Raw genomic sequence first — 20,474 nt, 5'->3', positions numbered from 1 at the left:
GAATTTTGCCTTCAACACAATGCCCAAACAGGTACACAGCAAAATCTGTGTTCACAACTGTTTTGCCTGTCATCAGGCTTTGATTTTTCATTTGAAAGTGTCACACTGTGGTCACTGCACTCCATGAAAACACCCAGATACACTGGACCCACACTAAGAAAAAGGTTTCATAATAAAAAAATTGACAGTAACTGTTAGGAGACTCTTTCTCTTATGGAAATCATGAGGATTTAATATAGGATTAATTACATTTAGAGCTGTCCACCCCCCCTAAAACCATTTTGTGTTAAAAGAAAGAAATGAGTCTTTCCAGGAGGGCAGAGAATTCCCAAAATTTTGGCATCAATCACTCAATTCATCCAGTCCAGTCACTGAGCAAAGTTAAGAACTTGCACAGCTTAAACACAGTATAGATAATCGTTAATATTTATCTCCCACTTCACATCCCTGTTACGTCACTTCTGTGCAAAAAGATAAAAGCTTCAAATCAGCAGCTGAGAGGAGAAAGAGAAGTCAAAAAGCAGGTGAAAGATGCGAAGAGAGGCTGAAGAAGTGAGGTCTGGCTCTTGCTTTGGAACATGAACTTGTGCTCTTTATACCACTGTGCTCTGCACACCCTGAGTCTGGCAGTGCTTGTAAGTAATTGCATGGAAAAGAAAAAGCTTTTACTTCATTGTGTTTCAATAATTGTTCATTTCCTTGTGGGAGCAGATGGTCAGATATAGCTTTATTTTTAATTTATTTTTTTATGGACCTCTTTTCTCTCTGTTTGCTTTGGATTCCAGTTAAACAAGGCAAGATGCAACGAAAAGTGTGAACAGCAGCAGAAGGGACCCACATTGTAGGATCTTTATATCAGTTTATTTCTCTTCTTTCTCATGACACACTCAGTAAAGAGAAACACATAATTGGCAGAAACCCTTATTTTGTTTGTGTGTGTGGGCTTTGAAAGACAGTGACAAAGAAGAAAAAGCTGGAGGAGGGCTGTTACACCAGAGGAGCTGAGTTTTGACAGAGTTTTCTTTCATTTCAGATTATGCAGGTTTTTTGTTACAATTTCATCTGCCTTGGTGGTTGCCTTGACATTATTTGGCATGTGAGCAGCTGAGGTGCTGCAGGTGACAAAAGAGTGGAACCAGCAGGGATGTTTGGGGCAGATTTAGAAAGATCCAAAGCCATTCAAAAGCTTGGAGAGCTTGGTGATATCTCACTTTGGACAGAGGTTGGCAAACCGAGGTCCAGGATCACACCAGTATCAGGAAAGGTTTGTGCAAATCTGGGGCAGGATATTATCTTTGCTTTAGAGAATAATCACATTTTCAGCAGCTTCCTTTTGTGATGCCACCTCTAAGTCCTTTTTCTTTTCCTGGGACTCTCTTCTCTGTGGGACATTTCATAAGGGGTGGCACAGCAGCTTGGAGTTTTTTTCTTCATTGAGGAAAATAAACCACTGTGAAATGACTGAGCAGACCATTTACTGATGTGAAACAAGAGATTCCTTTGAATCACCTGTGTGACAAACCCACTTTCCTGCAGTAGGATTGCACTTAAGCACAATATCAGGATTCAGTGCTAATGGTTAAAAATATGACTGAAGGTCTCTGTAAGAACCTGCCTCATTTACCCAAGAAAAACAGATTTTTCTTCTACAAAGCTGGGTTGCTTATTATGTTGTTATATACTGATCCAAACCAAATCTGTGTGTTAGTGTACAATGAAACTCTCCTGTTGTGTGTTGCATATTAGAGGATAGATAAACAACCCTCATTTGAGTATAAAATGGTGGGAAAACAATCCTCTGTTTTTCTTGTTGGTGTAATTGGTTCATTTTCTCTGGAAAATGTGAACTCAGCTCCTGGAGAGATTTAGAATTCTTTAGAGATTGAAACTCCTTAAACTGGTGATCTGCTAGAGGTAGTTTAGTGCTTCGGGGTGATAAATATACCTAAAACACAGCCTGGGAGTGGAATAAATCTTTTTAGTTTATTTAACCTGAGTATCTGACATATCAGATCTGGCACTGGCTGCTCAGGCAGCGCTGACTTGAAAATAAACTGTGACAGCACCTCCTAAGGCCATCTTCCTTCTTCTTGAAGGAAGAGGCAAAAAATTTAAATATCTGGTGCTTGATCAGCCTTATCTTTTTATTGAAGATGTGTGTGCTAGATAAAGTGTTCTCACAATCTGGAGACTTAGAAAGTAGAAGAGGAAAGAAAGGCTTTCCTGGACTTTCCTGGAGTGGCGAATGAGCCAAACAAACTTTGCTCTCACCATGAACATTTCAGAGAGCAACGAGAGTTTTGAAAGGCAAAATCTAGCAATCCTTTTTTGCCAGGAGAAACAATTCAGAATAGTGCAAATGGGTGCATTTCCTCCTGCTGAGGTTTTTCTGGGCACCGCTCACTGAACCAAGAGAATGTTGTTAAAGAGATTTTCAGTAAAGGGTTCGACTGTTTTTTCTACTGACTAATAGAGCTGCTTCTTGCCATAGCTGTCAAACTCCGTGGTTAAGAAGTTTTCCTGCCCAGGGTGAGGACAAGGGAGGAAGGAATGGACAGAGGCATCAAGACAGCAAAGCTTTTCAAGACAGATGCCAATTTTCTGTAATTCTGCCTGACATTGCATTTCTCAGTGAAGAGAATTGAGGGTCCTCTAGACCCCCTGGATTTACTGATCTGGATGACATCCCTGGGACATCCCACATGTCAGATCTGCATCTCCTGGGGCAGGGCAATGTCTGTGCTCTGCTCCATCCATCCATCCATCCATCCATCCATCCATCCATCCATCCATTCACTGCCACCCTCTTCTCACACACCCCAAAGCTCATTCAGCCTGGAGAAGGAGCCCTGCTTTTCACTTCTGCCTTAAACTGATCCATGGCACTGCTGTCTGCAAATCTGGCAGGAAAACCACATCCTCCTAAAAGTGCAGTAAATGGGAAGCAGATGATCTTGCAGGGCATACATGTGGAGATTATGACATTTTTAACCACCAGGGCCCAAACCCCAGAAAAACAAATGCTGTGTAATTAATCCAGCGCCCTCCAGCAGCCTGAGAGCCTCAAATTTTTGGTGAATATGCAGTTCAAATGCTCTGCAGGCCAACACGAGACATAGACATTGACATGGAGGGGAAAGACCAGTTTATTGGAAAGGATACAGTCTGCCCTCTGAATGAACTGAAAGCCAGAGAGTTATTTTCCAAATTCCATGAATATTAACCTTCCCTGGGTGGAAGAAAACTGAGCCATATGCCAGCCACCTGTTTGCCATGCAAGTCTCATCTTGGGTTTATTTTCTGTTTAGTCTCCCTGTTTTTATCTATATTCAACACACAGAGCACACCAGCACCAGTGGTCAGGGCTAGAGTTAAATCAGAGTCGCTGCTCATAGATGATCTTTTGGGACTGGGGACAGTGGTTAAGGCTGGGCAAGGCACATATTTTTTAATTTATGTGAAATTAAAAGGCTCAGTAGGTCCATTCTCAGCAGTCTGGGTGTGACAACCTGGGCAGACTTTATCCTTTGCTGCCCAAAGTCCTCTCGATGCCTTCAGATCCTTCAGTGGTTCCCATATAAGTCTGAATAAGGACTAAACAACTGAATTCTTCCAGCTATTAAAACTCTGGGTGTCACTTGTCTTCTTTACACCATCATACCAAACCAACAAATGCTTTGGTGCAGAATGCTTTTCTCTCCCCAATAGAGGAGTTTTGCCTCCCACCCTGCGTAAAGAAAGGCAGATGGCAGAAGGGAGAGAACAGATTCACTCCTTTTGGAGTGAGGAGCTCTTTCAGGAGACAGTTTTGCAGTAATTGTCTGTGATTTCATGATGATGCTTCTTTGGAGGTTGGCAGGGGTTTGTCTGTGCACGGGTTCTGCAGCATTTCCTGCAGTACTGCTCCCTTCATTGATAAGAAAATGAGCCTGACCAGGTGCAGTGTGTATTTCTGGGGTCAGATTTAACAGGGTCTAGCTAAAATCAGGGTGTAAATGAAGCCTGCACTCAAAGCTCTAGCAAAGAGATCTTTTATTATGAATGTAGCCAGAGGAATCTATAAACTTACCAGTACAGAGCTGTAACTACCAGCTTGTGCAGATACAGATAAGGATGAAAACCCTAAGCACTGTTCTATGTCCTTAAACCAGCTCTTAAACATCTCCTAAACTATCTCCTTAAACCAGTTAGATGGAAAAGTGGGTCTTGACTTAATGGCTGACGAGGCATTAACCCCATCCAGCCCCTTCTAACTAATGCCCCAAAACTCTTCTCCCTGCAGGTTGCTGGAAATGTCCACCCAGAATGTGATTTTATGGTAGAGCTGAAGAAAAAGGAGGCTGAATGTCTGGAGGCCCCACAAGAGCGTGGGAATGCAACATCACCAGGTATCCCTCCCTGTGTGAGGGATGGAGGGAGGGAGAGGGGAGGGACCGGAGTCAGGACATGGTCAGGCTGCCAAAGCACATGAGGGTTTTATTTACAGCCCCATGTGCTGTTTTCTTGTCAGCTCTTCTTCCATCTACTCCCATTCCTTCCCATCCTTCTCTTTTTTTTCACAGTCCTTCCCATTCAAATATGGACAGTCAATTTATCAGAGTGGATCCTTGTGCCCTTGTCCAAGTCCTTGGCTTGCTTGTTTGTGAGGATGTGTTGATCTTTAAAAATACTGCAGCCCCTGAACAATTACAGTGATCTGATCTTTCTTCCAGCATCACTCTTCATTTATTGCATTCTTTCTGAAAACTCACCTCAGTCTAGCACAGGGGTCTAACTAAAGCAGATTAAATAGCACTCTGGGGGTGTTTATTTCTCATAATAAAAACCTGTGGCTAAACTATTTTTGTAAGATATGGAAGGGGTGGAGTGGCAAAGTTTAAAAAGGTTTGGGGTTTTATTTTGCTCAATTTTAACCATGCTTAAAATATATATTTCTCTTTCTGTCTGAGGTTGCAAGAGAACTTGGGACAAATTGCTGTGCTGGCCAGAGGCAGATGCTGGAGAGATTCTTGCCTTACCATGTCCAAACATCCTCTTTCACTTCATGAAGGAGCCAGGTGATGTCTTAGCATGGTTACTCCTGTTGTGTGTCTGGCAAGAGCATTTCTAAAAAGGGAGGGTGAAGACAGAGCATTCTGTTCTCCCATGAGTTGGATCAGAGAAGTATTGCAAAGATTTTAGGAGGATCTGAGGAACCTTAGCAGTTCTTCTCATATTTTAAGAATTGTCCATAACTGGATTTGATTTCCATGGTCTCTGATGGAGATGAGGCTTGGATCAAAATTATACCGAGGTACCAGGAGTGATTCCCTTGATTTCCACATGCTTTAGGATCAGTTTGTTCCATGAGTTTCCTACAAAGCTCATCTGGAGGCTGTCTAGGCCAGAACTTAAGCTTGAGGCTTCTTGAGATTTATGCTGTGTTTCTTGTGGGATGAAATGAAAGGCAGAGGAATGAACAATGTGATTATTCTTTAAGACCAAGGTTGGAGATATAAAGCAGAATTTAAGCCTTGGAGCAGCACATGTGTTTCAAAACTGCAAACGAGTTCCTTTGTGCCTGCTCCCTCTCTGGGTGAGTAACAAACTGTGAGCCCACGAGGAGCAAACCACCTTCCAGGAAAGACCTGGATTTGGCAGCTCCACAAGAAAAAGAAACTGCAAAGCCCAAGCTCTGCCACATCCAACACATGCTGGTTATAAAGGAGGGATAAGGAAAATCCCTTTCATCTGTGCAGATTCATTTCCTGCCCTGGGATTCTCGACTTCTCCTTCATCTGACTCATAAATCTTTTTTTATGGAAGCCTTCTGTCCTCGTGGAAGGGGCTGCTTATCCCAGCCTCTGATCTGCTGGGGAAGAGAAAGCCCCAGGGGAGGTGGGGATGAGAAGGGATATGGTAGAAGGGTGAGTGCTCTGAAGAGCAGAAATATAGGGAGCAGTGCTTCCCAACCTTCTCCAATGTGCCTGATATAATTCCTTCTTTAGTCCTTCCCGCCTCTACCCCTGTCACCTTTGTTCTCTGCCTTCTTCCCATTGTTTGTCTATAAATGAAATACAAAGTTTTGTATGTGATGGCCTGAATGTACACAGGAAAATTGTGCTACCAACTCTGTGAGATGCTAATGGTCCTCTTCTCCTGGTACAACTTTGTAGCAGCCAGAGGTCTTCTCCTGCTTTTTGTTTTCCATATTATCTGGCCCTTCATTGAGAAAACAAAATATTTCTTTTTCAGCTGGGATGATAAAAAGAAACTGCACAAAAAAGGGCTGGTCAGACCCATTCCCTCCTTACCATGTGGCCTGTCCAGTAGAAGATGAGATTCCTCTTGAAGAAGTAAGTTTAATTATAGAAATATATGTGAGTGGTGTGCTGAAGTTATAGTATTCCTTTCTATTCCTGAAGGCCACTGTAGAGGGAAACTCAGAAGAAGCTGAAATTTCTTTCTAATTATGGGATATAATTCTAATTTTTACTCGGGCCACTTATTTTGTAAGATAACTAAGAATGTTCTATAATTCAGGTGTAAAAAATGTGCTATGAATAGACCACTGTTCCAAATTTACCAATACCTAAGGACAAGAGGGGTTTTGGGTGTCTCATGCTGCACAAAATATCTCATTCAACAATGAAAAAAAGTCCCCAAATCTCTGTAATCTCTGTAATGCAGATCAGAATTTGACATATTTCTTCAGCCAGATTTTCACTGTTGATGATATCTCAAGGTTACATGCACAGGGACAATGTAGTGCTCGACCCCTAATTAATAAGGATAAAAACATGGCTCATATCACCATGGAGAGATTTTGCACAGGTTCCCAGAGAAGCTGCGGCTGTCCCTGGATCCCTGGCAGTCTCCAAGGACAGGTTGGATAGGGCTTGGGGGAAATCTGGGATAGAGGAAGGTGTCTCTGTCATGGCAGGGGGTGCCACTGGATGTCCTTTAAGATAATTTCCAACCCATTCTGTGGTGTTTCTATTATTTTACCTAGAGAAAACTCCTCAGGTATCAGTTTATCCACTTAAGGAGTTGATTATTTTCTGTTTTACACACCTGATTTGCTGCCAGCTATGGTCAGCCCAGCACAGTTTTGATGTTTCTCACTGAATGATGCATCCAGACTTCCTGGCAAGCTTTGGAGCTCTGAGGTACTTCTGTGAGCTCTGCTGGAATTGTGCAGAGTCAGGGATTTGGGTAATCATATACAACTCACAGTTCATCCACTAGACAAAAAAAGACAAAAACATTATGCCTGGTTTCCACCCCATTTAACTTCATCAATCTCAAAAAAACACTGTGAAAGTTGGAGCTGAGCTCCTCACTGTGGATCTGTATCAGTGCTTTGGTCAGAAGCAGGTGGGAATTTTTCAGGGACATTTCTTGGCTGTGCCCACTTAGTGCATTCACACTGAGGGATGCTCTCAGAAAGGCTAATCTGGTTTCTTGTGGATAAAACTGAGCTGGAAGGCAAATTCAGGGTGCACCTGCTGTGCTCTGACCTGTGATAACAGTCCAGCCCACTGGATTAGACTGTGGATAATCATAAATCTGCACACAGGGATGAAAAGCCCTTGGCACAAAAGGTTTCACTCTATTAATCCAGGAGCTGGAAGTAGATGATATTTAAAGTCCTTTCCAACCCAAACCAATCAAGTATTTATGATTCCATGGCCTGCTGTTTCTAAGGCAGGTGCAGTGATAGATCCTTTTTGTTGGTAACAGAAACCAATAAGGTCTCATTTTCCAAAAGTTTGAATTGTCTTCTGAGAGTGTTTTCCTTCATTAACTATAAGAGAAAAAGGATGAGAGAAAAACTGGATTGTATTAATAATTAACCAGATCAACCCTGTGCCCAGGTACTTCTCATTCCACCACAGACTCGTATTTAGTCAGCTAATTTTTAAGCACCTAAATTAATTAAATAAACCCTTCTTGATATAAATCTTATAATGCCCAAAGTTCCACTTAAGGCTCAAAAATGAGCAATTCCCCTTCCCCAAGTGAACTGTAGGAATGCACTGCACAGCTGTGCAGATTTTGGGCTATAAAAGCATTGAAATGGGACCCAAGAGACAGACCATGTTAGGCTGGAGTTAGATTTGCAGCCTATTTGGAGCTTATTCATTCTGTTTTCTGCTTTCATGTGTGATTGCTGAAGTCAAGTTATCTTGACTCAGGTATCGTGTCTGATGGAGGAGCCACTTAAATTGAAATAGATTTTGACTGTCATTCCAACTGAGCAGCACTTGAGTTTGGCAGCGAGAAAAACTGAGGAAAAAAAAAAAACAACCCCAGAAAAAAAAAACAACCAAGCCACCACAACACAATAAAAATTGAAAGAAGGAATAGATGGCAAAAAATGGAAGTAAGGAAGCAGATAATAGGAAAGTGGAGAAAAATAATGAAAGGCTGACAGAATTCTGTGTTCATCATGCTGCCAGCAGCGTTGTCCTGCTACTGCTGGGGAGAAAAGATGGCATAAAATACAGCATTTATAAAAATTACATAGGATTTTTAACAATGTGTTTCTGAAAGACTGGTGCAGGTTTTTATGTTTTTATGAATGAGGTCCAAACTACCCCGATCAATAAATATTTCAGCATCAGATTGGGCTGTATCCACACAACTGTGGAATGGGACTACACAAAAGAAATAAAATGAGTGATTCAAGTTGAATTTTGCTGTGGAATTCAAAGAGGGAGACAAAAGGCAGTCAGGGATGTCAACAGAATGGAAGCACCAAGCAAAGCAAAACTGACAGTCAGTAAAAAAATCTGTCATTTAACAGCAACTTGCTGTGCCAAATAATTCTCTTCTTTTATAGCAATCCTACTTTTCCACTATAAAGGTCATCTACACTGTGGGCTACAGCGTGTCCATCACCTCCCTCATCATTGCTGTGACAGTTCTTGTTGCATTCAGGTAAAGGTGTCCTCCAACCTTGATTCTTTTCACAGTTCTTAATTTCTTAGGCTGTAGAAGACAACGTTAGACATAACAAAATAATATGAATAGAAAGTCAGGTAAAAAAAAATTAAATTCCAATTATATTGGTTAAATAATATTAAACTGAAGCTGGAAATTAAAAGGCATGAGAGATGGGCAGGAATAAGAAGATTCAGATCTGGGAAACAAACTGTTGCTGTTTCTTGGCAAAACTCAGAAACTCACTTCAATCCTGAAGAACCAACGGAAAAATTGACTTGCTTTAGGCGGGAATGAAGATTTTTTTCATAAACTGTGTGTGCTTGACTGTTACGGGAATTTTTAATAAAAAATATACACAAAGGACTTGATTCTGAATAGAAGTTCCTGTGGCATTGTATAGATTACTATTGTAAAAATTACCACGAAAGACAAGTTTTAAAGTCAGAATTTGGTTGCATTTTATGAGAATTCTTTCTTACTGAGTTATCCATCAATTAGGTATTTTTAGGTCTAATTAAGAGTATTTAAAGTATTTTATCATTTAATGTAGATTTAATGTTTGTCACCATGTGGGATTTATTTTGTTAATCTTTGTTTATTTCTTTAATCTTTGTTTATTTCTTGTATTCCTGTGAGGCAAAAAAAAAAAAAAAAAAAAAAAAAAGGCAGGAGTTTTATTATTATGCTGTGAGAATCAGGATTCTCTAGGGAAAATTTCTTGACCTCTGCTGGTTCCTAGTTCATGTCTGGAAGCCACCAGATATGTTTATTGACATCCACTCTGACCTCAGGAAAACAAACCAGCCCAAATGAGGGGAAAGAAAGAAACAATGGACATAAGGAGACGTAGTAATAGGGAGGAAAAAGTCATAATTAACAATGGGCTTGACATTTGAGGTCAGCAATAAAATTCTGCACACTCCAGGTGAACTTTAAGATTAGGTGACCCTCCGATTACTGGGTCTGGATGGAATTCAGCTTTGAGTGGAACTTTTTGATTATTAACTAAAGTCCTCATATCCAAATGCAAACATGAAGCTGCATAACACCCTCAAAAATCTGTATTTAGTAACAGTAAAAATTTATTCTTAGTTAACTGGGAATTTAAGGTAGATGTGTAAATTGAATTTAAATTAGACGTGCCAAGCTGCCTTAAAGCTCTTCTGTGCTTTTGCTTAATTCATCAAAATAACTTTGGCAGAGTAAGGAAAGAAACTGTAATTCTGGTCAAGAAAGAGATTAAGATGTAGACTGTGGCTGATTTGCTTCACATGAGGAAGTTTCCTGCCTCTCTCTGAAAGAGCTCAGTGGATCAAAATGTTCTCCCTAAATGTGTCTGGAAGTACCTGAGATAAACCAAGGGCTCATTGTTTATTTTAATTACTGAGGCACGAGTAAGTTAATCACCTCAGTGAGACCTCTCTTCTTTTCTTCCAGGAGGCTTCGCTGTCCCAGGAATTTTATCCACGTGCAGCTCTTTTTTACATTCATCTTAAAGGCTGTTGCCATTTTCATTAAGGATGCTGTCCTTTTCCAGGAGGAAGGCATTGATCACTGCAGCTTCTCTACAGTAAGCACATGAAAAGCAGGATATTGTTGTAGTGGATGTTTTTATGTACCATTTATTTATGGTTTCACTTTTCATGCCACTTTTTTAACACTTATTGGGTTTTTTTTTTTCCCTTCTAACCTGGTAATAAAATGATATAATTATTTTATTAAGTATATTTCACTTCCATAAATGTGTACATTGTGCCCTCCTATGTTCTCAAAGAATCAATTTGTGGTGTTGCAGTACTCCAGATGAAATCTGGACTTTCACATAGCAACAAAGCAGTATCATTACACTGTTACATTTCAATAAGCTGAAGCTTAAAATTGAAGATCTCTGAGTACATCAAAGGACAACTTTTAAAGCTCATTCTTCTGGAAACGTTGGATTTCCTGCTCTGGTTGGAATCTCTGATCTGTAAACCACAAAGCACTCAAGGTACCAGGCAATGAACTCAGCGTTCATCCGGCCCCAGATCTTGGCAATGGTTTTCAGAGGTTCAGAGGATGGTTCTGCGTTGCTCACAGCCACACAGAATTTTAGTGCTGAGAATAAAGAGAAAACTGGGTCCTTGAACCTTTATTCAAGAGGCATTTGACACTGAAGGTACACTCAAGGCAGTGCATTTGTGAGAGAACTCACACACTTGAGAGCCCAAGTTACATTTCTAACACAGACATAAAACAAAATGCAGTGGAGATTCCAAGGTGCTAGGATGGCTAAAGCCTTACTACTCAGAAATTCATTTTACTTTGAAGCTCTTTTTGGGATTTTAAGAGAGATGGGACCACAGAGAGACGTTTTAAAGCCTGATTTATTGCTCTTATCTTTTACAGTCTCAGAGAAGGGTGAGAACATCTTCACCACATGAGTCAGAAGTTGGTAATCTGTGGTCAGTGGTCACAAGATCTCTAGCTAAAATGCCTTTTAAAGATTTATTAGCCAGTAAACTACTGCCACAAAGTTTGTTCCTGTTTTCACACCAATCACTGATTATTTTGTTTTACACATTTTGCTGCAGTGTGGATTTTCTTAACCAATCATATAATGACACACAAACCTACAGTACTACACCTAAAATCTTCTTACTACTTTTGTAACTACGTTTATATCCTAAACTTTAAACTCTAAAACTTTCCACTACTGAGTTTGATATGTTTCAGTTTAAACTACAAATTCACATTCTTGCTCCTGGTCTCTAAATCTGGAAGCCTTTTCCAAGATCTTAAATCAAACCCTGAATTCATTTCTTTGTCTGGGCCTGTAGGCACAAGGTTTTGAGAATTTTCTGTGCCTTGATTTCCCACAGCTCTCAGTTTAAACATCAGTTAATAGTGAGATCTTGCTCTTGGTAGAACTCAGCCAATACTACAGGTGTCTACTCTGTGGTCAAATCAAAGAGATGTATCTCCAATCCATGAGTAAACTATGACTTTCCTGTTCCCCAGACTGAATGCAAGATCTCCGTGGTTTTCTGTCACTACTTCATGATGACCAACTTCATGTGGCTGCTGGTGGAGGCTCTCTACCTAAACTGCCTGCTGCTCTCGTCCCTTTCCCATGGGAGAAGATATTTTTGGTGGCTGGTTCTCTTTGGCTGGGGTAGGTATGGATTTTACAGGAAGTTAGTTAAAGGAAAGGTTAAAGGAGTTTGGAGAAGATAAGGCTTCACAGAGACCACAGAGCAACTTCCAAGGGGCACAAGAAAGCTGAGGAGGGACTTTTCCCAAGGAATGGAGTGATGGGACTTGGAAATTCTGTACTGTGAGGGTGCTGAGACCCTAGCATAGGCTGCCCAGGGATGTTATGGATTCCTCATGCCTGGAAATGTTCAAGGCCAGGTTGGATGGGGATTTGAGCAACCTGGGACAGTGGAAGGTGTCCCTGTGGGTTGGAACCAGGTGATTTTTAAGGTGCCTTCTTCCCCATAGAAGATCATAGATCCATTCTATGGATCTATGACTCTGTGACTCTATGATTCCATGATTCCATGGTTTATGATTCTATGAGTCTATGATTCTATGAGTCTATTATTCTACAATTCTATGACTTTGTGATTCTATGGTTTTTTGATTCTGTGATTCTATGATTCTATGATTGACTCTATTATTCTATGATTTTTTGATTCCATGATTCTATGACTCTATGATTCTATGAGTCCATGATCCATTCCCATTAAAAGTACTGGATGTGGAACCCAATTGATCTAACTGAAGTAGAACATGGGTGTCGCTTCCCTTTTATTTTTATGCGAATAGTAGCAAGCAGCATTCAAGTCTTTTATGGCAATAAAGCCCCTGTGAAAGAGGTGGAAAATCCAGTATATTTGAGAATGCACAAGGAGACATCCAGTCTTACCCTTCTTCACCCCACTGAAAACATGGCTGCCTCTAAGGAGTTATCACAAACACCAGAGTTCAGTGTGCCTTGCTCCTGTTTGTGCAGAATAGTTACACAGCTGGGGAAAGGGAATTGTTTTCTCTTAATCAGGAACTTTTTTTATTCCTGGTATTTCTCCCATGTTTTGCAGTGAGCCATCATAGGAATGAAGCACTTCTGTCCACTAAATAACAGGACAGGCAGTGAAACAGCAGCATCTCCCTTATGATTTTGTTGTTGTTTTCTGGAATAAATGGAATTGTTCAGACTTAGAAACCTTAAACCAAGTGGGTCCCCCCAGAGAGTTGCTGCGGGAAGGAAAAAGCAGAGAACTTCTCTATGGCAGGTGGATGCACTTGGCCAGAGGAATTTTTTGTTGGTTCAGGGAGGGAAATCCATACCTGTTGCCACCAAAGGTTAAGGCAGTCCTGAAAACTCAGCAAACAAAATCACTCTTTGTGTTTTAGGGACTGCCTTTAAAACAATTCCTGTTATGGGAACTGGCCCCAAAAGATAATTCCAGCTCTCAAAAACGCGTGATCTGTATCACTGAAACAGAGTTTCAGTGGACAAGGTTTGGATTAATTATACCTTATTTTGAAATTTCTGACAGGTTTTCCAACACTTTTCACCCTTATATGGATATTGACAAAATTCTACTTTGAAGACACAGCGTAAGTCATTGTTTCCCACATTATTCTACAGTCTTGGGTTATATTTTTATTTGATTGCAGTGATAACATACATGTTTTTTTCTAAACTTACTATCATGTTCACAGATGCTGGGATATTAATCAAGGCTCTCCTTATTGGTGGCTCATCAAAGGACCAATTATAATTTCTGTGGGGGTAGGTACTTCTGAATTTGCTGATATTACTTAGAAATAAAAAGGCTTTTGTATTAAAATTGGGTTGCTGTTTGCTGAGTTGTAAGAAGAGGAATGGTGAATTTTTACTTTTAACTGCCTGTGTCCAAGGCAAACTAAAAACCTTGTCTTTCAAACAAATTACAACTATCCCAGAATTGTCAGTTTAATTGAAATTAATAGTGAGTGGACTAAACCCTACTTATAATATTTGAAAACAAAATTTTAGCAAAAGAGCCCAGGGTCAACCATAAATTTTTAATACCAAAACTTTCAAGGGCAATAGATTTCTGTTCAGAGCTGACAAGTGATAACTGATAACATCTCTTGAGCCTGGCATTTGTTGAATAAACTGATGGGCTTTAAATGATTATCATAGATGATTGCTGCCACAAATCATTAAACCCAGTGCTTGAGAAAACAATTAATGGATGATGTTAAGGCCAGCTATAAAAACCTTAATTTAATTAGAGGACAGATGCATGCAGATGAGGGATATGGAATCACAGGATGCTTTGGGTCAGAATGGACCTTAAAGCTACACACAAACCATGTGGGTGAAGAATCTCAAGCTGAATTCTGGTCAGAGCTCACAGTGTCTCAATAAAATATTTCATGTCCTCCTACCTCTGTTATTTCCTCTGCTGGGATGCACACAGAGCATCACTAATGGACAGAATGAGGTTGGACTTTCTGGTAAAACGAGGACATTCTTAGGCAAAATTAAACCTTCAGCCTCACCTAAGGAAGAGCTGGTGTGTAAGACACTCAAAAAACGCACGTGGAGAATCTCTCTGATGGTGGAAAACTGAGCAGCCCCACAGACTTTGCATAAAGCTGTGCCAAATTGCAATTGTGGAAGATTTGATTTGCAAGTCAGGGTTGACCTTAACTGCCTTGGAGCTGAGCTAATGCTCCTCAGAGGCTCCTTCAGAGCCAACAAAGGGAAATATACACGTTTGGCAAGTCATTTCCCTGATTTAAACCAAAGATCTACCTTGGGAGGAGGTGACCTGCCCCCAGCCCCACCTGAAGCTCCATTAACTCTCCTGGCTGGTTCTCCACTGGCAGCAAAGGCAGGACAGGGTGATCAGCTCTGATGGAAATATCTCATTTTAGAGGTATTTAGGCAGAAAATTTCTACTATTAATGCCCAGAGAGATCAGCCAGAATTTAATGCAATATTCATCTCTAAGGAGAATCCAACTGATTGGAGCTACAAAAGGTAAAAGAGAGTTACACAAGCTATTAATGAAAATAATTTGCTGAACAATGCGAAATTCTCAAGTTTTCATCTTTAGTCATTTCTTCAAGTATAAATGCAATTTATTTGAATACTTGAATGCTGCCAGTAAGAATAGCATTAATGACCTTACATTGAAACTGCACAAATTACTTTTGTAACTAAAATGATAATAAAAATAGAAATCTCACCAGGTTTTCACTGCAAAGTTTTACTTCAGAAATCAACCTTTTCTTTTTCTTCCCTCCCACCCATCAAATGTTGCGAACAGGTCAATTTTGTCCTATTTATCAACATCATCAGAATATTACTGAAAAAACTAGACCCTAGACAAATCAACTTCAATAATTCTTCTCAGTACAGGTAATGTATGGAATATTTTTTTAATAAATTATTTTATTAATTTATATATATATATATTTTTTTTTTCTAAACAGAGAAGTACTTGCTCAGTATCACAGACAGGCTCAGTTTAAGTGGTATTAAATTTTAGAATTCCCAACCTTATCCCATTCTAAAGGGAATTAGTCAAAGAGTGAGACTCAAGTCACCTATTATTGGTCAGTGAGATGTATTCAGATCAGCTCAGATGTCTGTGTTCCATTTAAAATCAGTTGAATAAGAATTAAATCTCTTATTTAGGACAAGAAAAATCACCCTCTATAGATGCCTTTCTCTGTATGAAAACTGTAAAGGAGGCCAGCATATTTATTTCTCTTATATATCTTTTTATGTATACTAGTTTATTTTTCACTTGTGTTCACTACTGTGTCACACTGAGTGCATTAGTTTTCACTCAGAAAAATAATATTACCTTATTACTTCTCATGTCCTGTGCCAGACGTCTCTCAAGGTCAACTCTGCTTCTAATTCCATTATTTGGAACCCATTACATTGTCTTCAACTTCCTCCCAGAATATTCCAGCCTGGGGGTTCGCCTTTACTTGGAGCTCTGCATTGGATCTTTTCAGGTAAAATTACCCCAGATCTTTTGGTTCCCTCTCATAAGTTTTTCTATTTTAGCCCTGTGTTCTTATGACAAGTATTGCCCAAAAAAAATCCTCAGTTCCTGAAACCAGCGTCTGCTCACAAATTTCCTGGTTCTTTGCTGAGTTAAAATGCCTGAAGAGGTGACAAATCCTACCCTGCCTCCAGATTTTCCAAAAACAAGGCCAAAAATTTCAGATAAATGTGTAGGTTGGATGGGCGGGGGGGGGGGGGGGGGCGGGGGCAAAGTCAAGTGTGGAAAATATTCCTTGCTACCAATACTTGTCCACCTGCCTTCCCTGACTTCACTAACCAATTCAAGCTGATTTGGGCTGATTTAAATAATCCAGAGGAAATCAAAGCTGTAGGTCCAGCCCCCTTGCTCATTTTTCGTCAAAGAATAAATTGATAATTTAACATAAACATCCAGCAGTGCCTGGGGCATGTACCATCCCAAGGAATGCCACATCCTTTCCCCTCCCTGCAAATATTGTCCTGATGCCCCCCAGTGCTCCGGGGCATGGGCAGCTTGAAGAGCTCGATGCCAACAAGAAAAACTCCTGCTCTGATGTCCCCTCCAGGTTTGGTCCCTGAGGTATCAGCTGGTGTCCTGGTTCAGGGCAAATTTGGGAGCAAACCTCCAAATGGGGTCCCTCTAGAAAACAAATTCAAGTAGCCCTCTCCCAGCTATTCTGGGGAAAAACAAAACAAAACAAAACAAAACAAAACAAAACAAAACAAAAAAAAAAAACCAAAAACAAACAAACAAACAAACCACCTTCCTTAGAAAAAAGCGGAAAAAAAGTATTTATTTAAAAAGCAAAGTTCCCACAAGCACAAAACCAATAAACAATATCAAACAACTAAAGGATTCAGCCTTCTCACCAGGTTCGATTCCCGGTCAGGGAACCAGTCTGAGGGGTGTAGAACTCAATGTCCAGCACAGACAGAACAGACAACTGGGGATACAATCATCACAAAGTCACTCCAGGATAGGGGTGACCCAACTGGCAGGACCCAATTTCCCTTTGCTTCCCTCCCATTCCCTGTGCTGCACCTCAAGCAGCAGCTGTGGAAATGCCACCAAACACCCCAGGGAACAGATCACCCTCTGGATGGTTCCAACAATCCATGAGTTCTGTGCTGGTTTATTCCTCTTGAGAGTTTAATCTATTGTATCAGCCCTGCCCAACAAACCCTGTCCGTTAACCCTGACCCTCTGTACTGGGAGGAGACCTTCACTGAGTTAATGAATAGTTAATGAATAATTTCATAGAATAAAAGGTTGAGGTGTTGAGCCAGGATCTGGTCATGTAGGTCCTTCGACATCCTAGGATTGTCCTGGGTTTATCTCAGCTCAGAATCTTAACAAATATATTCCAGAGGCCAGAATTTGGTCTCATCTGGTACTCTACAAAGCCACAGAATTTAACTGGAAAGCTGTGTGAGCTGCATCCATGGATCTCCTTCTGCAGTCTCTGTTTTACTTTCTTCAGAGTGCAAAAAGAATCAGCTGTCAGTGTGTTGGGCTGGAGTATGGGACCACACTTTCATAATCATCAATTTCATTTGGGAGTTCATAGCATGTGACAGATTTTGATGAAATGCCACTAACCAGGTGTTCATCTTTAAAGCTGCTCAGCTTTATTGGAGATCCATAAACAATTTTTCAACTTCTAGCAATCCTCCTACCTATAGTGATACTCACTAATTCATATAACACAACACCACCATGAAGTCAGACAATGCCAGTGGCTTTTTCAAGCTGTGTTAACCCTCAAAACTTTTCCTTCTGGTCTTTTTTCAGGGGTTTATCGTGGCAGTTCTCTACTGTTTCCTGAACCAAGAGGTAAGGAAGATATATATCAGATATGCCTTCTACAATATTGCCTTCTGTGGCAAATATACAATTAACAATCAGTTTCATACAAACAGATAATCAAATCTTTCATTTTCTTGTGACTGTTATATGGGTAACAGAGTTGATGAATTTCATTTCAATTATCTTCATGGGAATGAAGCCATCTAGTGGAGAAATGAACTTTTACTCCTTTGCTATTCTGTCAAGTATTTTTTATCCTTTCTGTATATTTTAGTCCTATAGCAGGGCTTGGAAAACCCCTGCTAAGTCCAGATGTGAAAATGCAATTTTCTTCAGTGATGCAGAGAGATCTCCATTTACTAAAGGTCTATGTTTAAATTGGGAAGAATTTAAATGCATAACTTTGCCCAACAGTGAAATACAATTTTTCAGTATTTTTAAAAGTCTCATGAAGTATCTCAGTATTTCTTCATGTTGGTAAATCTGGTTTTCTGTTCAGAATGTTTAAGTCAGAATTTTACTGTTGATAGGAGTCTTTCCTTTTAGCCTAGTGTCCAGGTCCATTTACACAGTCTAGATGTGATAATAATGAATCTTAAAGGAATTATACAGAAAACATGAAAGATTATCCTCCATATTTTAGAATATGTTGAAACTCTGGAATTCTCCCTCATTTTCTGACTCCAGAGTAGCTGAGGTTGCTCCTTTGGAATATGACTGGGATTCAGTTTCAGACTAACATTGCTGGATTCTGCTGAAAAGGAGAATCCTGTTCCATGTATGCCCACCCTTCTCTCCAGAAAGCGCATCCTCTGGGGTGTCAGAAGTGTGTTTAGGAGATGAATCCTGTCCCTGATCACTCTAGACTCCCTGGGCTGTGTTGACTAAATCTTCGTTTTCCAAGTTTAAAGTTTAGGGCTGATTAAGCTTTCAAGCAATGTTTAATCGCCTAGATGTGCCATGGGCCAAACTTTCTGAATTTTATCAGAAATTTCCAATATAACAAATTAAATATTTTAAAATATAATAATATTCTTAGCCTTTTGATTGAATTTATGGCCATGAATTACTGGCTGCCCTAATGATTCTTGTGTTTAGATAAAAATCCTGTCATTAGTTTATTAATAACCATAATCCCTTCTAACCACAGACCACAGCTCTGCATCCAGCTCCACTTCCCAGACACACAGCACTTCAGTGCAGAAATTCCCTTCCTACTAAACATCTGGGGAGGCACGTTCCCAACAAGAATCAGATGTGACAGGAGTCTTTAGTGGGTGGCCTGGACCCACTCTGTGCTCCTGTGAACACGCCAGTACACGATCCACAATGACACAGCTGTCAGCAACACACAGCAAACGTCTCCTGACTGCTGCTGCCTTTCCCCTCATCATCTCAAATGGCACAGCAGCATTATTTCCCAGCCACAAATTGGTGAATGCTGATTAAGAAACTTGCTGCAGATTATACTTTTCTAGAAGCAGATGGAACCAAGACAATTTATTTTGTTGGATTGTACCCTTTTCTGACGCAGAGATGGGGCAACTGAGAGGCATTTAAAAACTTATTCCATTTTCAGTCTCGTGTGAAGGGTGAGACAATACAGATGTTATAATTCATGCCATCACATTTAGAAGCCAAACTATTTCCTAATTACAATACGTTATAAACGTTTCTTGGCCCATCAGCTTTTGCCACACAATGCTGTTAATGCCTTAAAGCAAATAATCTAAAATCACCTCTCGTGGGTCTTTCTGCAATGTACCTTTCATAGTTCTATTCCTCCAGAGTATCCAGTCCTATTTACAAGGTCATCCTTTGAAACTTGTTTCCAGTTCCATTTTTCTCTCAACAATGTCTGTCTTATTCCATGGCATTTCTATGTCAGCATTTCTTATCTCAAAGTTTGCACACAGGTACACACTATGTGAGCCTTCTGTTACCTTTGAGAATATTCTACAAATCCATTTCCCACATTTTCTCTAAGCAACTGAGGAAGAGCAGGCAATGTGGAGAAAATATTTTTAATTGTGTAGACTAGGTTGGTGAGATCGATAGTAGAATAAATATTCATGGGAATATAAAAAAAAAAAAAAAAGGAGAAGCTATATTAAAAAAGCTGATAAGACAATTTATGGAGAAAATGGTTTATAGTGCTTGAGACCTCAAGCTTAGTAATGATAGGACTTCAGGAGAAGTTTTCATCAGTGCAGAAAGATGGTCATGCTGAGAGAGGATTCTACTTCTCCCTATCCGCTGGAAGGAAACTAACTTGGACAGAGATGTCTAAAAACTTTATTCTTTTCTAGCCCTTCTTTCTCTGCTTCTTCTTTCCCGCTGGTCTGCTCCCTAGCAGTATCCAACCACAAATTTCCTTTTCCTTTGTTCCTGAGGTACAAACGGAAATCGGCCGGAGGTGGCACGGGAAGAGATACGGAATTGTGCCGGTGTGGAGGAGGACCAGGTGGACTGTGCCATCCAGCTCTGGGGTGAAAATGACCACATCTGTGTGCTGAAAATGACCTCAGGCTCTGGAGAGAAAAACACCCCAACCAACCAAATAAAAAACCAAATAATTAACAAGCAAAACTTTACCAAACGCAACTATTGCAGTTTATCCTGAGCAAATTGGAGGAGGATTCACTTCTACAGTTCTGACCATGGGGCTGTTTTGTAGCACAAGCATTGTCAGACAGA

The 20,474-nt window shown here is 40.2% G+C and overlaps 1 protein-coding gene across 1 annotated transcript; it reads left to right on the top strand.

The window, feature by feature from the left end:
• Positions 1 to 4,300: 4,300 nt before the first annotated feature.
• Positions 4,301 to 20,293, top strand: GHRHR (growth hormone releasing hormone receptor; the record flags this gene model as incomplete). The annotated part of the gene is made up of 12 exons (XM_083879565.1): positions 4,301 to 4,388; positions 4,950 to 5,057; positions 6,235 to 6,335; positions 8,825 to 8,922; positions 10,366 to 10,498; positions 11,929 to 12,082; positions 13,473 to 13,533; positions 13,639 to 13,708; positions 15,240 to 15,331; positions 15,810 to 15,939; positions 17,763 to 17,804; positions 20,171 to 20,293. The coding sequence occupies exons 1-12, from the start codon at positions 4,316 to 4,318 to the stop codon at positions 20,291 to 20,293; spliced, it is 1,185 nt and encodes a 394-aa protein (XP_083735691.1). The 5' UTR covers positions 4,301 to 4,315.
• Between the last annotated feature and the right edge of the window lie 181 nt (positions 20,294 to 20,474).

Source organism: Zosterops lateralis, assembly GCF_965231275.1.
Source record: "Zosterops lateralis genome assembly, chromosome: 1".
NCBI classification, from domain to species: Eukaryota; Metazoa; Chordata; class Aves; order Passeriformes; family Zosteropidae; genus Zosterops; species Zosterops lateralis.
Note: the sequence above shows the minus strand (reverse complement) of the source record. Positions and strands in the feature narration are given on the sequence as shown.